At 48.3% G+C, this 17,616-nt stretch overlaps 1 protein-coding gene and 1 long non-coding RNA gene across 2 annotated transcripts; one reads left to right on the top strand and one right to left on the bottom strand.

The window, feature by feature from the left end:
* Nucleotides 1–315: 315 nt before the first annotated feature.
* On the bottom strand, nt 316–13,428 carry TXN (thioredoxin). The gene is made up of 5 exons (XM_036433049.2): nt 13,271–13,428; nt 6,700–6,804; nt 6,215–6,274; nt 993–1,058; nt 316–519 (listed from the first exon to the last, which is right to left on the bottom strand). The coding sequence occupies exons 1-5, from the start codon at nt 13,292–13,294 to the stop codon at nt 457–459; spliced, it is 318 nt and encodes a 105-aa protein (XP_036288942.1). The 5' UTR covers nt 13,295–13,428; the 3' UTR covers nt 316–456.
* LOC123652119 lies at nt 5,741–6,794 on the top strand. The gene is made up of 2 exons (XR_006741226.1): nt 5,741–6,390; nt 6,640–6,794. It is a non-coding gene; the product is annotated as an uncharacterized LOC123652119 (long non-coding RNA).
* Nucleotides 13,429–17,616: the final 4,188 nt, after the last annotated feature.

Here is a 17,616-nt window from a genome sequence, read left to right as displayed (position 1 = left end):
TGGACGTTAGTTTGGGCCACACTGATCATTCAGAGAGCACAGGGGATTTGCCTGCAGGAGTAGAGAATGCTATTTTCTCTGTTCTTAAGGATAAAACAACAATAGAATTTAAAAATAGTAATATATTACCTATATTACCTACATTGCTCTCAACAAGATTTTCCTAGAAATACACGAAAGTAGTAACAATACAAAAGAAAAATCTTAAAAAGCTATCAGTGACCCACAAGAATACATGAAAATAATTAGGACACTAAATACCTTCTAATTGGCCACTTTTCATTTATTTTGAAAGCTAGTCAAGACACCAGACAGTTTTAAAAAGGGTAGAATTAATATTTTATTGTCATTTATAATCAGATGGTAGCTGAGTATATAGTCTCTATACTTGATCTATTTTCTTTTTTTTTTTTGTAAATAAAAAAAATTACAAGAGCCGATGGCTGGTTAACATGATTAAACGAATTCATTGATGGTGGCTTCGAGTTTTTCCTTATTAGCTCCAGAAAACTCACCCACCTGTTAAGAAAATATTGAACTGACATTAGATGGTAGAACTGACATTAGATGGTAGCACTGTTATCTCCAATTTTGTGCATAAGACAGGATCACAAAATGGGGGCCAAGGAGAGAGATAATCTTATTCAAAATTAACACTTTGGATAACACAGTTTTAAGTTAGAAACTAAGAGAAAATAGCCCCTCAAGAACAGGCAAAAGACTCAAATACCTCTTAACAAGGACAAATATACTTCGTTATAGACTATGAAGTACCAGCCACAGATTTAGTGACTGGGTCTAGCAAAAAATCCATTTTCAATTAGATGCCACACTATGTACCTCAGTCACTGAAGAATGGCCTATTTAAGTAGTTCTTAAAAAGTAAACAGTGGGGACATGCTTCTCTGTATGAAGGAATAAGTAACTTCTGTTTCTTCATTTATTTCATGTTTTCCTATTACTCAGCTTTCTTCAAGGTCAAATGTACCTACCTTTTGTCCCTTTTTAAAAAACTGGAAGGTTGGCATGCATTTGACTTCACACTCTGCAGCAACATCCTGGGTTGGGTGGGGGAGGGTGGTTGGAGAGAGAATAAAAATAAAACTTAGTGTTGAACTTGGACAGAAGCACAGAATCCAAAACCGGATTCTTTTTTCTGTGGTATAATCCATATCTCAGCATTAGGCCTTTATTTAGCACATAAAAATCGACAAAGAATATAATGGGAACACAAAGCCCTCGTTATAGTCTCAATTAAAATTCTTATTAATATGTACCCTCCTCAGAGGGGCACCGAGGAAGGAGCCGAACGCTACTTGCATCCGATACTATCCGGTGAGTCAAGAAGCTGTTTAGTCCAATTGTATCTTGACTATTTCAAGAACCTCATAAAGCAACACTTTTTTTTTTTTTTAATATACTTTATTGATTTTTCAGAGAGAAAGAGAGTTAGAAACATTGATGAGAGGGACCAGCTGCCTCTTGCACACCCCCTACTGGGGATGTGCCCGCAACCAAGGTACATGCCCTTGCCCGGAATCGAACCCGGGACCTTTCAGTCCACAAGCCGACGCTCTATCCACTGAGCCAAACCGGTCCCGGCAAGCAACACATTCTTTAACTGTACTCGGGGTTATAATCCCAGCTATTCCTCAGAATTAGCACCTTTATCTTTGCTGCTCCTTTTTCCAGATTATGGGAATGGGGCACAGAGATGATGATCAAGGCGAAAGGCCAGTGTGTTAGAAAGAGGGGCAAACTGCTTGTGAAAAAATTGTTCCAGGATAACGTCACAGGGATTCTAAAGGAGCATGCACTGGTTCTTGTTTCTTTTGTTTTTCATTACAATTTTACTTGCCAGTTCTCACACAAACCCGGCTGCATCATCAGAATCGCGTGAGGGTCAATGTAAGGCTGAACCCCATCTGATGCTAATGGTCGAACCTCCATGGGCCGCCCAGTGGAGACAAATGGGCCAACGCCAAACACTGAATCGGGCCGGCAGGTCGGTGGGCTCCTATCTCCTCCTCCCCGGCCGGCTCTTCCCGCACCCAAGATGTTTCTGCAGCTCAGAGGCCAGGGAGCATTCTTCCGTTTTGTCACAGGCACTTTTAACACAATACTCTGCTCACGTAAGGTTTGGAGGGAAATGCCGTGAAGACAGTCTTGTTTGGACAAGTGTTTTGGGTGAAGAGGGCTGGTAAGGGCTGGACCGTGCCCGCTCGGCACTCGAGAGAGGAGCAGGTAAGAAACGGAGAGTCTGATGTTTTAATAGCACTGAGTCAATATTGCAGGAACACAGTATTCCTATCATAGCCCCCTCAGCAGCAAACCTGTGCAGGGAGCAGCCCAGGCAGCAGAGCCCCAGACCCAGATCTCGGAAATGCAAGAACTTCCGTGGGGTTTTCCCTGGCCACATTGTCTCAGAATGTCATGGTCAAATCCCCAAAATGTCAGACTGAGTTAGACAAATTTGGGAGTCTGACATTTTATTTTTTTAAATATATTTTTATTTGATTTCAGAGAGGGAGGGAGAAACATCCATGATAAGAATCATGGATTGCCTGCCTCCTGCATGCCCCCTACTGGGGATTGAGCCCACAACCCGGGCATGTGCTCTTGACCAGGAAATAGAACCCGGGCCCCTTCAATCCTCAGGCCAATGCTCTAGTCCAGTGATCGGCAAACTCATTAGTCAACAGAGCCAAATATCAACAATACAATGAAATTTCTTTTGAGAGCCAAGTTTTTTAAACTTAAAACTATACAGGTATGTACATTGTTATTAACTTAATTAGGGGACTCCTAAGCTGGCCTTTGCTAAGAATTCAAGGGGCCCAAGAGCCGAAGTTTGCCGACCACTGCTCTAGTCACTGAGCCAAACCGGCCAGGGTGGGAGTCTGACATTTTAATAGTACTGAGTCAATATTACAGGAACATAGTATTCCTATCACAATCTTCTATGGACTTGACCTTTGCTCTACAAAGTTAATGTTTTACTTCTGTCACTTTTGTTTTCTTCTTGTTCTATGGACTGGTTTGCTATTTCTGTAGTGATCTCAAAGTTATGCGCACTTAAAAATTAAGGCGTTACCTCCCAGACTTTGAAAACATTCTTACCACTCCCCTCTTAGAAAGGAAAAGCCAGCCTACTCCCCCACCGCACCCCCACTTCCTGTCTGTGTGTGTTTCTTTTTAGTGAGCAATCTGGAATTGTAAACTGACATATAGTAAAATTCACTGTTGGGGGTGTGTGTGGACAAGTTCTGACACTTGCATAGTCCTGCACACACCCCCAAACCAGGACACACAACCATCCCCCCAGCCCCCCCAATTCCCGTCAGCAGCTCCTTCGTAGTCAAACCCTCGCTCACCCCAGCCCCTAGCAACAACCGACCTGTTCTCCGTCCCTACAGCTTTACCCTGTCTCCGATTTTTATTAGCTTTTACTAGTAACTAGACTACATTTTACCTTGTTTTATTGGCTTCTGGCTTACACTCCATATGGTGAAATCACTTTAAACCTGCTTTTGTCCCCTCTGTTTAACTCACTTCTGGCTGATCTAAAATGTCACAACTATCAGGGCTAAAGCACCGGTTTCCTGTTTTAATTCACCGAAGCACCACGCCCTGCGGAGAGCTGAGAGCCCATGGTCCCCAAGGGCTAGTCTGCAAACTTCCCGGGGAGTACTGGGTTTCCCTCGTGTACCACACTCCGTGTCCATGCCTCCCAGCTGCCCGCTGGAATCTATTACACCCACAAGACAACTTCTTCCTGTCCTCGGTTATAGCTCCCTCTTTCAAAACTGTGTGCTGCTTGCTCCAAAGACATTATAAAGGTATGAATCGTAATGTAAAATATCTGTTTTCCGATGGTTTTAGGCTCTAGAGCAGCAGTTCTCAACCTGTGGGTTGCAACCTTACAGTTATGAAGTAGCAACAAAAATAATTTTATGGCTGGGGGTCACCACAACATGAGGAACTGTATTAAAGGGTAGAGGCATTAGAAAGGTTGAGAACCACTGACCTAGAGTTTCCAAGCAACCGGAAGAGCCACTCACGTAATTCATGAATTCCATGGCGAAATGACTCACTGTTTGCTTTCTGTTTGAAGGACCAGGTGAGGAGGAGCTGAGGGACTGCAGCTATGTGCATGTAGGGTCAAAGGGTTCTGGAATCCAACTTTTACCTCAGCCACAGGTAAGGCTCCTGAGGTGGTTGTGATAGCGGCCGTTAAAGGTATTCAACCTTTAGAACAGGGAGGCCAAATGAAAGGCCCCAGTGTGTGAGTGGGCACTTCAGGGTTTGGAAACTCAGGGTGATTAGGAGTATGCCAACCAGACGCGCAAGAGCAGCTCAGGCATAAGCAGTCCTGCCTGCTCTGCTCCCCGGAGGGGGTAAGAGCGCTGGGCCTAGGCTCCTGGGCCTCAGCTCAACAAGCCCTCCTGCTCCCGCCCTCCCCCCAAACTCTGCCTTGATTGACATACCTCTGTGCTACAGTCCACTAGCTCTTCAGCGGGGGTGCTAAGAAGCTCTTCTCAGAGTTCCCGTGAGGATTAGGTGACCTCACGCATGCATAGAGCTCCCCACAACATCTAGCGCCTGGTATTACTTTCCAAAAAAAAGTGTATTTGGTTGCTCTCTGACAGGCTCAGCACCAGAAGTTTCTCTCAAGGCTTTAAGTTGGAAAAAACCCTCGCTCCCTGTTTTAACCTCACACGTACTATCTACTCTCAATTCCTTTTCTTCCCTAAAACTATGCCAACACGCCGGAACAGCAGCTCGACAACCATCCATTTCCCACCGCCTGCATGCCAGGAGGTGTGCTCGGCGAAGACACAAACCTGGTGAGCATGACCGTTCCTGAGGCCAAGGGCAGACACACACAGGCCATTATAAAGATCCAGTGAATGGTAAACGTGTGCCAGGAATTGTTCTGAGCACTTTCTAGGTGTTATCTCATTTAATCCTGATGACTACCCTCTGATGTTGCATTAACACTGCCATTTTACAGAGGCTCAAACGGAGGCACAGGAAAGATAACCTGCCTTGTCCAGCTAACAAGGGACAGAGCGGGGGGAGGGTGCAGGCAGCCTCCTAGGAAGAGGATCCAGCCCATTCCACAGTTGTAAACGCCAGAGGAAAAGGGGCCAAGGACACCATGGGTGCAGAGGAAGGACACTGACCTATCTGGGCACAAAGGGGGGCTCCCGGGAAAGATGTGAAGCCTGCAGCTAGGACTTCACCAGCGGGAAAGACAAGAGCACAGAGTGAGGGGACGCGTGTGGAACTGGTGGACGTGCTGCGGGAAGGTCCTTCCAGACTTAGAAAGTATAACCCTGTACCCGCTTTTATCAACCCTTTAGTTACATTCCACAGTTGCTCAACAAATATGCAACGTTGGCCAGCTGACGGGGCAAGCACTAACATCTGACCAGAGCTCAAGGAAGGATTAGCCGGAAGCAGGAGTCCCTGAGCCGGGACTGGAACCACGGTCTGGCACCTTTGCTGCCTGCCACCGAGGCGGGGGGCAAATGCCCGCCTCGCTCTAAAGAGCGCCCGTGAGACGCCTTAGCAGGCGCTCCTCGCCCAGGGGGCTACGAGAGGCACTGTGCTGGGAACCTGATCTCCACCCCCCACACCACGGAGGGGCCTTGAGTGAGAAAGAGCAAGGGCTGGGAAGCCAGCGACCCCTTTTCAAACCCAGGCTCTGCCACTGGGCCTCCATGGACCACCTCCCACCTCTGCTTTTCTCTTCTGTAAAACGGGGGTGATGGCACCAGGATTTAGATGTAAGGCACAGGACAGTGCTAAACATCAAGTGCTAAACAAGCATTTGCTAATTCAACCAACTTGGAATCTTCCCTCAATCATTCTCTCTGCTCCCTCCTAGGTAACTTGGTGCTTAAAGACGGTTGGGTTTTCTAATTGACCAAAATCAACTAAAACTAGGATAGAATAAGTGTGTGAATATACTTTCTCATGTCAATACTTCACAAGAACCTTAAAAGTGGTCTCCACGTTTGGTGATAACCATCAACTCTATAGGGTGAGGTAGAACATAAAGGTGTTTAGAGGGGAGATAACTGGGAAGTAAAGTACCGAAACACATACCTCTTGATGTCTGGGCTTAAGCTCAGAGCTGGCACAGGTACCTGTCCATTCAAAAGAAAACCTTTTAGCAAAGGAGCACTCCAGATTCCCAGCCACATACCTGACAGTCATCCACGTCTACTTCCAGGAATATCACGTTGGAATACTTCTCGGAGAGGGACTGGAGCGTTTGAAACGAAAAGCACACAGAGAATCAGAGCTTGTTAGCGGCAGTCCACCCCAACCTTCTTACACGGAAATATCATAAAAAATGCCAGCACTTAGACTGGGGACCAGGTAAGCGTAAGAATCAAATTCCTCCAAAGTTATTGGAGTCAAATAACTCGAGGCCCCAATTTCAGAGAGAGCGGCGCCCATGTTTTAAAAAGAACTAAAACAAAACTACTGAGACAAGTGAATTGGCTTCTAAAGGTTGTCCTCAGCGGGTTGTGTGTCAGAGCTAACTTACTCAGGTGGTTACATTATTACTTTTAGACCAAAGACCAGACAGCCACCACCCACTAACTGTTGTTTTTCTCTCTCTAGGGTTGTGACCACCCGCCCAGCAACACCCATCACCCAGAGCAGCAGGCGCTCGGCACTCACATGGAAGAAGGGCTTGATCATCTTGCAGGGCCCACACCACGTGGCGGAGAAGTCGACCACGACCAGCTTATCTCCCGCACTGTTCAGGGCTTCCTGGAAAGCGTACTAAGGAAAGAGGAAAGGCATGTAAATAAATAAAAACAAAAAGCCCCAATAAAACAGCACAATTCAGAGGTCCTGGAAGCAAAACCTAACTTTTAATAGAAGAAACCCAAAGAAACTGTTTGAAAAACAAACAAAATCCACAAAATCCTTTGGTGGTGTTTGTAATATTACTTGATAAGATGAAACAAATATGTGTATAGTGTATCCATACTCATGTGTCTGAATATTTTATAAAATTAGTCAATCTATATCCAAACTAAAGAAAAAAAAATACACATTTGTATTAAAAATGTTTCCACATCAAATCTAGGTACAGGGTAACCTCATTTTTCAAACTTCATTCATTCCCGAAAGCTGTTTGAAAACCGAATCCTTTTTTTCTCCCGTTAGAAATATAATCCATTCCAGGCCCCCAAAGATTCTGTTTTAACCTTTCTTATAGACAATATATGTTTATTCTGTGTAATCCGTAAATAAATACTTTAAGTACAGAAAGGACATGAATTGTAAATGAGAATTTAACAAAAAATAAAGGAAATGTATAGTAAAAACGAAAATTTTACAAATTATAAGTAGCAACAAAAACAAAAACAAAAAAAACCCCACAAAAATATTCACAGCACAATATCCTGACATCTTACAGTAACAAACGGACTTATATTTTCGCAATTTCTCCTTTGTCACCTGAGAGATGTGTGACTCATCCTACAAGCATCAGCATGAAAGGGTTGTCAGGTTGAAAAGCGAATACCGTGTTTCCCCGAAAATAAGACATTCCCTGAAAATAAGACCTAGCTCAACTTTGGGGAAAAAAATTAATATAAGACACTGTCTTTTTTTCGGGGAAACAGGGTAGTTCGAGATGCGAGACGTTCGAGAAACGAGGTTCCGCTGTATTTTCGACAATTTACTAAATGCTCAACAGGTGAAAAGGGTTCACTGAATTAAATCGTCACAAAGGCACAGGATTTTGCTCTCTACAACTCAAGTTTTTTTTAATCTAATAGTTTTTTCATTAAATTAATATTTCCTATGGTGGAACTTTCCAAAAGCAAAAGAAAGGAAAAGGAGCCTCCTCCAAATGCTTACATCCAGTCGCTGGCGACATTGAGCATATTTCCTTGTATTCCTTTTATTTTTTAAATATATTTTATTGATTTTTTACAGAGAGGAAGGGAGAGAGATAGAGAGCCAGAAACGTCGATGAGAGAGAAACATCAACCAGCCGCCTCCTGCACACCCACTACCGGGGATGTGCCCACAACCAACGTACATGCCCCTAACTGGAATCGAACCCGGGACCCCTCAGTCCGCAGACCGAGGCTCCACCACTGAGCCAAACCGGTTTCGGCCCTTGTATTCCTTTTAAATGGCATTTCCAGAGTTCAGAACTGTGGATAGTTGACTTCTGCCCTTTATCTCAAAACTCTGCCCTCATTGTTGACAGAATGAAAGACAGTTTTAGTTTCTCCTAAGGAATGCGTGTTAAATACAATGCCAGGAGCAGAAATGACCAAGAAATCCCTCTCCACCAGCCTCCCTGAATAATTTACTATAACCCTGGGAACCTAACCTTTCAATTAAGAAACTCATTTTAACCACAATTAGTCAGTCAGTGCTGATCAAAACCGGGGCAACGAAGAGAAATCAAGACACAAATATCCACACCGGAAGTCTAGGTTTTCTTCGAGGAGAAAATTGGGATCACACTGGTTTCATTAAAAAACGAATGTTCCCCTCCTCTGATAGCTAAGAATCAGATCAGATCTGGTCCCATAGAAAGGGAAGGAAATAAAGCACCACTAAGACCTCGAGTGAATTCCCCTGAAGTACAGTTACTTTTCTAGATTTCTAATTTCTACTTCACGTGTTTGGTTTTTTTTTGGGGGGGGTGGGGTGGGGGGATAAATCACAAATGGTGTTTCAAGATGGCATGTCATTACCTAAGTAACCCTTGCAGTTACGCAGGTACAGTCACCCTGCCTTTGGCAGTCGGAGGGGAGAGTCAGCTTAGAATGATAGAAATTGGCCCTAGCCGGGTAGCTCAGGTGGTGAGGGCACCATCTGATATGCCAAGATGGCAGGTTCCATCCCTGGTCGGGGCACATACAAGAATCAACCAATAAATGCATGAATAAATGGAACAACCATTTCTCCACCTCCTCCTCTAAAATAAAAAAAAGAATTCTAGAAATCACATTTCCAAATCATCACTGATTTTTCCAGATGAAATTTTTAGCAGGTCAAACAAGCCATTCTGCACAGGCAAGATCCAGATAAGACAGGAAAAAAGTCAAGGAATGAGACTGTCTGGTCAGACGAATACAGTGGACCCTTGAACAACACGGGTCCACTTTATATAAAGTGGGTCCGTTTATAAAGTTGCCCAATGAGTATAGACAACATTGTAAATGTGTTCTCTCTTCCTCATGACTTTCTTTTCTCTAGCTTATTACTTTCAACATAGAATATTATTTCAAACACTCTCAAGGAATTCCCCCAAACAATTCAGAATCAAATTCCAGCAAAACTATCTAAAAATCTGATAAGGAAAAGGCACGCAATAGGGACTTTGGTTCAAATGAACCTGAGTTGGAGCTTGGTATGTGTAGACTTCATAACCATTTCTCATCTCTTGATACTTAAAATTTACCTAACACAGACATCAGTTTGAAAAGGATTCAAAATCACTTCACTAAGAAGCAAACCACAATCCCTAGCTTCCAGGAACTATAAGTGAAAATTATTAAAGGTCCTGTTTACTGACACAAATATTTAAAAATAATTTTTTACATTCTCACCCAAGGATTATTTTGTTCATTGATTTTTAGAGAGTGGAAGGAGGGAGGGGAAGAGAGAGAGGGAAAGGGTGACACCCTAGCCCAGTGGTTGACAAACTCATTAGTCAACAGAGCCAAATTTTTAAAACTTAAACTTCTTCTAAGGCCACTTCTTCAAAATAGAATCTCCCAGGCCATGGTATTTTGTGGAAGAGCAACACTCAAGGGACCAAAGAGCCGTATGTGGCTCGAGAGCCGCAGTTTGCCGACCATGGCCCTAGCCTGTTTGGTTCAGTGGATAGAGCATCGTTCTGCAGACCTAAGGGTCCTGGGTTCCATTCCAGTCAAGGGCACACCCATATGTTGCAGGCTCCTCCCTGGTCCAGGCCCTGGTCAGAGCGCACGCAGGAGGCAACCAATCAATGTGTTTCTCTCACATCAATGTTTCTCTGTCTTTCCCTCTCTTCCACTCTCCCTAAAAATCAATGGAAAAATATCCTTGGGTGAGGATTTAAAAAAAAAAGGGGGAGAGAGAGAGAGAGAGAGAGAGAGAGAGAGAGACAGACATCACTGTGAGAGAGGCACATCAACTGGTTGCCTTCTGCATAACCCTCTAAAGCACATGTGTCAAACACAAGGCCCGCGGGCCAAATCCGTCCCGCCAGGCCTTGCAATGTGGCCCGCACCGCGCTGTCATCACTTCACTCCGCTGCGTTTCCATCACAATGACAGTTTATGACTGTTCAGTAAACCATTCGGCCCGCGATTTAGGCTGGATTTTGATTTTGGCCCCTTCTCTGATTGAGTTCGACACCCCTACTCTATTGGATCAGGGATGGGGGACTGAACCTGGAGACCAGTATGTGCACGGGTGGACTGGGAATTGAACCCGAGACCCTTCAGTGCTTGGGCAGACACTCTAACCAAGAGCCTGACACAAATATGTAAAAACAAAACTACGTTAGGTGGGGTACATAAATAGAAGCAGCGTCTAGCATCTCTTTTCCTAAACACAACCATCCCACAGATAATAAAAGCACAGGATTAGTGTGTAAAGCATTAAGCAAAGTGCCTGTGTTCAATAAATGACAGCTGGCATTCTTTAAAAAACAATAGCCAACTAAACAATAGTGAAAACGAAAAGAACCTGTGTGATTTCTTCCTCATCGCATTATCCCAACTGTATCTGAAACAGATCCCAGCGGCTCCAAGCTAATACCCACCCCCCCCCCCCACCTCTCCCCGGAAGCGTAGTTTTGGAAAATCAGTGTGGCACCAGGTCCACCAAGAAGAAAATCTCAAGTGTATTCGACATTTACAAATAACATTCAAATTAGTTTCCTTTTTGAATGCTCTAAATTATAAATCTGAAGATCAACTGATTATCAGAGCCTGATGTAGAGCTTCTTTGAGGAACAAATTTCTCACCACCCTTCTTCATCTCATTGATGAGGGGAGGAGGGCCATAAATAGGACCATGAAAACGGGGGAAACGGAAAGGTGTGCTCCCGGAATCACTCCATTGCCTGTCTGTGCTGCCTGGATTCTGAGACTAATCCAGACCCCTCAAAGGCGTTTCATCCTTCCCTGGGTGCTCACCTGTTGGGTTATACCAGTGGTCGGCAAACTCATGAGTCAACAGAGCCAAATATCAACAGTACAACAACTGAAATTTCTTTGAAGAGCCAAATGCTTTTATACTTAAACTTCTTCTAACACTACTTCTTCAAAGTAGACTCACCCAGGCCGTGGTGTTTTGTGGAAGAGCCACCCTCAAGGGGCCAAAGAGCCGCATGTGGCTTTCGGGCCACAGTTTGCTGACCATGGGGTTATACTGACGTGGCCAGACCCTGGACGAAACCCCTCACCCCATAAGCTGATAGCTCTCATTCAGTAGGTAGTAAATAAAAGTATGTAGAACAAAAATCAATGTTAAGGACCTCTGTTTTCAACAAATGGGAAGCCTGCTATTTTAATATAAATGCTCACAATGTAAAAAATGAATCCCAATAGGAAAATAAAATCATTAAGGACAAGCAGATAATAGACCACAAATAGCCAATCAACACATGTGGGAGAAGAAAAGTGAGTCACTAATCATCTATCAAAAGCAATTCCAACGAGAGTTTTCTTACTGACGACCTGGCCAAAGTTAGGGGGGAAAGTCCATGCAGAGAGGAAAGGGCGGGGCACACACATGCTTCCAGCGCCAATGACAGGCCTTAAAGGTTCCCAGCACTTAGCCCAGGCGCTGCCCTCCAGGCCCAGACCCCAGCACAGGACAAAACAGCCACTGAGGCCACGAAAACACTGCCCAAATGTCCAGCAGTGTGCTCAGATACTGACATGGCTACAAAAAGCTTCTGATTGCATGTAAACTATTCAGGCTAAACTCTACAGGAAAATAAAAGCTCAGAAACAAAATAGCATCTAGACATAACATAATGTCAATTACTTTGTGGCTTGTAGGACATAGCAAATCCCTCTCGCCCCAATCTTTCTACAGTGATCACATATATTATCTGGTTCTAAAAGTGACAAGAAGATAAGGGACCATTACAGAAAAAAAAAAGGGGGGGGGGAGGGGGGTCCTCTAAGCCTGCCCCAGCATCTAAAGGGTCCCGGGCCTCCGGGTTCCCTGGGGTGGGACTGTCGTGGGGGTGAACGAGATTCTCCCACTGTTCCAGCAACATCAATTCCCTCCCCCTCACTTTTCTGGATCTGCATTGAACACACATTTCTTGGGTGGCTACAGCATACCAGGCACTGTGTGTGTGTTAGGCTCTCGGGTTTTCAGGCGGGAAGGTATCAGTTCGCAGGAACTTTCCTGCCTGGGGCATCCTAAAGGATGGACCCACCCCCTGGGTGCCCGAAAACCGCTCCCGGGGGCATTCCTGGCTCCGGCGGGGGTTACCGGCCCCGGTGAATCACACGGCCGGGCAGGGCGCGGAGGTCCGGGCCGGCTTCGGGCACTGAGTCATCCCGGAGCCAGCGCCGCCGGAAACACGCCCCGCGCCGCGGGAGGAGGAGCCCGAGGGCGCGGCCGGACCTCACTTCCTCGCGGGCACCTGGGCCTCCGGGGCTGGGGCGGTCCGGGTCCCGGTCCGGGGCACCCAGGGAAGTGGAGCGGGTTCCCCGGCCCGGAACCACCCGCCCTGCCAGGGTGCAGTCACGTCTGGGGCACAGCCCCGGGGGAGCAGCCGGGGGTCTCCGTCCCAGATCCGCTCCCGGGGAGCCCACCCCGCCCCACGGCGCGCGGGGATCACGCCACTCACCGGGGAGGGTGTGGCGGCCAGCACCCCCGGTATTCTCCAAAGGGCCCTCCATTTCCTGGCCGGGACGCCAGGAAATATATAGGGGGGCCAAGAGCGGACTCCCTGCACCCAAGCGAAGAGTTCCCAGACACGGGTGGTGCAGGAAGCGCAGGGAGAGGACGCCCGCACCCTCCACGCGCGCGTGCATTTCCCTCCTGCGCCCTGGGCACCGGACCCTGCTCTGCAGGGGGCTCCCGTCCCTCTCCTCCCTTCCTCCCTCCAGGGCGCGCCCAGGCACGGGCTTCCAGCAGCCCCAGGCCGGACCGCCGCGTCCCCTTCCTCCGGGATGCGGAGCGGCGGCCTGCCCACCGCGGCCCATCGCCCTCCCCGCCGCCGCGGAGGCCACGCGCCGCGCCCCGGCCTCGCGCACACCTTGCTCTCGATCTGCTTCACCATGTTGGCGGCTGAGGTCTGACCGGCGACCGTGGGAAGCGATGCGAGTGGATGGAAAGCTGCAGACCGGGCGGAGACAGCGCGCAGACCGCCTTCCCTTTATAGTCGCCGGGGCGCGGGGCGCGGGCGCGCGCGGCGTGCGTGTGGCGGGGGCGCGCCCGCTCGGCCTCCCGCGCCCGCCCCGCCCCTGCGCCGCGGCCAGGCCCGCCCTCTGGGGCCGCTCCACGGGGCGGGGCCGCGGCCTGGGGCGGGGCTTCCGCGGGCCCGGGGCGGACCTCGGGGGGGGGGTATCCCCATGGCCCCCTCACCCCCTCTAACCTTTACCACCACCCTGCCCTCCCTGCACCCCCTCCCCGCTCCCGGTACCCCAGCTGGGGCCGGGGTCTGCAGGGGCCACAGAGCGACTTATGGGGCTCGTGCACTAGGAGGGACCTGGGGCGGCGGGCAGCCCCTCCCTGAGCCACAGGCAGGTTCACCTGGGAAGGGGTCAACCAGGCCTTATTCGAGCACGGCCAGGCCCCTAAAGGAGCCGCCTAGCCAGGGCTGCATTCATCGGAAAGGCCTGCCACACCCACACCCACACCCACACCCACACCCACACCCAGGGTCCCCCTAAAGTGCTGAGTAACCATGACCAGGAAGTATATCTGCGCCGCCGCACCCCCTCCTGCTCTTCTGCATTTAAAGCGGTGGTTTTTCTTTCCCCTCCTGCCTTTTCTTTCACTTTCACTGAAGAGGCCACTGCCCCAGTGACACAGCACTTTCAGCTTGGAGACAGGCAGGGGAACTGGCCCAGCTCTTGGAAGGGCAGACTTGAGTGGAGAGCAAGGAGGATAGGCCAGGTAGGGAAGCTCAGCAGGGCTGGAAGCCCCTGTGCCTAGCAACTGGGAAAACAAAAGATCCCCCTCCAGGGTAACCTTTCCTCCCCTGCATATGCTGGTCCTGTCATATACCCCCTCACCCCCAAAGAGGGGCCTCCTGGGGCTCCCAGGGGGTTCTTGCATGGCCAGTCCCCTAAGCATTAACCCCCAGGGATAACATCTAGGCCTCAGTTGGGTTTCAGCTCCAAGCCCAGGAAAGTAGCAAAACCGAACAAGGGATACATGGCTGAGGTCAGTACCAGCGTCATCTACTAAAGACCCTGCCAGGGCACCGACCAATCCGTGGAGACCCAAAGGTCACTCCTGGAAAGCTGAGGAATGTTCTGTGGAGATCCTCTCCTGGGATTGCCCCTAAAATCCCCACCCTAAAAAGCCCTTAGAGACTTTTTGCTATTTTGTTCCACAATACCCTGTTTCCCTGAAAATAAGACAGTGTCTTATATTAATTTTTCTCCCAAAGTTGTGCTAGGTCTTATTTTCAGGGGATGTCTTATCTTTCCATGCGCTAAGTCTTATTTTCGGAGGATGTCTTATTTTCGGGGAAACACGGTACTTTCACGGAGAACCCAGCCTACCTGCTCCCTTCTACCAACAATGCTGAATCCCACAAAGTGCGTCTGACTCCACCATCTTAACACTTAGCATCATTTTTGCTGCCGCCAACAATCTCAGATGCACAAAAGCAAGCAAACTACAGGCCTAAGACATGACTTTTGCCAAGCAAACTACAGGCCTAAGACATGACTACCTACCATGACCCACTTTTAGTTAGGAATTTTTACGCTCAGACCACCCTGTGTGGTTCCTGTTTTTTTTTTTTTTTGTTTGTTTGTTTTTTTTTGTGTGTGTGTGTGTGTGTGTGTGTGTGTGTGTGTTTAATTTTATTGATTTCAGAGAGACAGGGAGAGAGAATCATTGATCAGTTGCCTCCTGCACATCCCTACTGGGGATCAAGTCCTCGGCATATACCTGTTATGCCCAGATTTCGTGATCCCCAAAGACCACCAGGGAGCCGAGTCCGATGCAATAGCAGAAAGCCTGTATTCCATGCTAGCATGGGCTCTGTCCCACTTACACTAACAGTGGCATGGCAGAATAGCGCAAGCTTCAACAGATCAAAGGGTTTTATAGGGGTGGTGATGTCACTGCTTTGGCTGACCCTGATTGGTTGGGTGAGGGTCCAGTTACAAAATGGAGGATAGCTCTGCCCTGCCCCATAGTACAAAATGGATCAGAAGTTAGCCCCGCCCTACCCTGCCCTCTCAATGCCCTGACCAGGAATTGAACCAGTGATCTCTTGGGTTCCTGGGTCAACACTCAACTGCTGAGCCACACCCTGCTGGGACTGGTCTCTGGTTTTGTAAGGTCTACCACTCAGGTTTAATACGTGGCCCTTTTCTCAACCACAATGGTCTCTAACTCATGGTGGTGGTGTTTTGAGAGTTAAACAGGGATTAGGACAGTGCACATAGTTGTAAGCACTCAATAAACAGTTATAATTACAGCTGTTGTAAGTACTAATTAGGCTTGGAGTCATGGGGGTGCCATGTGAGCTTGGCGACCTTATATTTATGACACCAGTTCACACACTTGTGTGAGCTTTTTCTAGCAGTAGCAGGGACGCTACAATTACAGGGAACTGCGAGGCTAGCAAGTGTGTGAAGAGGTGGGATGATGCTGGGGTGCAGGGTCTCAGCATGAATTTTCAGAGTGGAGCAGCTCTGGATGAAGCTGCACTTAGATATGATTACATGGGATGGTGAACTGGGAGTTTTGAACCTATTGTGCAAAGTTTCTAGAAGGTCGAGGCATACAGACCACGGTAAGGATATGGGCAAGGGGCACATTGGGAGGAGGATAGACTGGCCTGAATGCAGTGGCCTTCTCAGAGAATGAGGACATCGGCGCACAGAAGAGGCCTTACGGGGCACCTGGAGCAGAATATGTAACTTGCTTTTCTGCCTCTGTGTCTTCAGCCCAACTTGCGTCCCAGCAAGTTACCCTAACAAGTATACCCAGTTTACAGGGCATTATAAAATAATACTCTGCCATAGGACCAGGAACTGGCACATTTACAATACATGAAGGTTGACAATAAATAATTGAGCGGCAGGAAGAGGAGGTACAGATCTCTCTAACAGACATCCTCAGCTGTCATTCCTGACTCTCAGGGACATTCCAAATGCCCAGTGACTTAGTTAGTTGGAGGAGGTATGACTCCCTCCCACCGTCAGAGGACCAGTACAGAGTGGCTGTGGGGGATGCTACAGTATAGGGAACTGGGAGGCTAGCATGTGCGGGAAGAGCTCCGACTCTGAAATTAGATCCCCTTGACCTCATCCCCTCTCTACTACTTAGTAGCTGGGTAACACTAGCCAAGTCCAAATAGCCTTTATGTGCCTCAGTTTCCTCACCCATAAAATGGGGATAATAAAAGTGAGCTAAGCCGAAACCGGCCTGAGGACTGAAGGGTCCCGGGTTAGATTCTGGTCAGGGGCATGTACCTTGGTTGCGGGCACATCCCCAGTGGGGGGTGTGCAAGAGGCAGCTGGTCGATGATTCTCTCTCATCGACGTTTCTCTCTATCCCTCTCTCTTCCTCTCTGTAAAAAAAATCAATAAAATATATATATTAAAAAAAAAAAGTGAGCTAAAATATCCGTAAAGTGCTCAGGACCATGCCCGGTATGCAGTAAATGCTGCATAAACTATGATTACAGGCTACTGTATGGGATGCTGAAAGCCCTCGGGAATGATGTCAGGGCTGTGAGGGGAGACTGTAAAACAGGTGTCAAAGTCCTAAGGGAGTTAAGTAATCAGAAAATTACAGTAAACAGTGAGCTTGCTAGCATGTGTCTTCAAGGAAAAGGGTATTTTTCTCCTCAAAGAGGAAAAGAGAAGTGGGCTAGACCTGACCACACGGAAAGAGGAAGGTCCCCAGCCGCCAGGACGGAAAACTTGAGTCCTTGGGATTTCAGTTGTGGCGAGGAGGGGACTCTGGGTGAGGAGGGGACTCTGGGTGAGGAGGGGACTCTGGGCGAGGAGGGGACACTGGGCGAGGAGGGGACTCTGGGCGAGGAGGGGATTCTGGGTGAGGAGGGGACACTGGGTGAGGAGGGGACACTGGGTGAGGAGGGGACACTGGGTGAGGAGGGGACTCTGGGTGAGGAGGGGACTCTGGGTGAGGAGGGGACACTGGGCGAGGAGGGGACACTGGGCGAGGAGGGGACACTGGGTGAGGAGGGGACTCTGGGTGAGTAGGGGACACTGGGTGAGGAGGGGACACTGGGTGAGGAGGGGACACTGGGTGAGGAGGGGACTCTGGGTGAGGAGGGGACTCTGGGTGAGGAGGGGACTCTGGGTGAGGGGAGTGAGGTACAGGGAAATGGAGACAGCCCAGTGAGGGAGGGTCCTTTTCTGAGGAGAGGAAAGGGTGAGAGGAGAG

Source organism: Pipistrellus kuhlii, unplaced genomic scaffold (genome assembly GCF_014108245.1).
Source record: "Pipistrellus kuhlii isolate mPipKuh1 unplaced genomic scaffold, mPipKuh1.p scaffold_m20_p_12, whole genome shotgun sequence".
NCBI classification, from domain to species: domain Eukaryota; kingdom Metazoa; phylum Chordata; class Mammalia; order Chiroptera; family Vespertilionidae; genus Pipistrellus; species Pipistrellus kuhlii.
The sequence above is the reverse complement of the archived record's forward strand: the minus strand, read 5'-3'. Positions and strand labels throughout refer to the sequence as shown.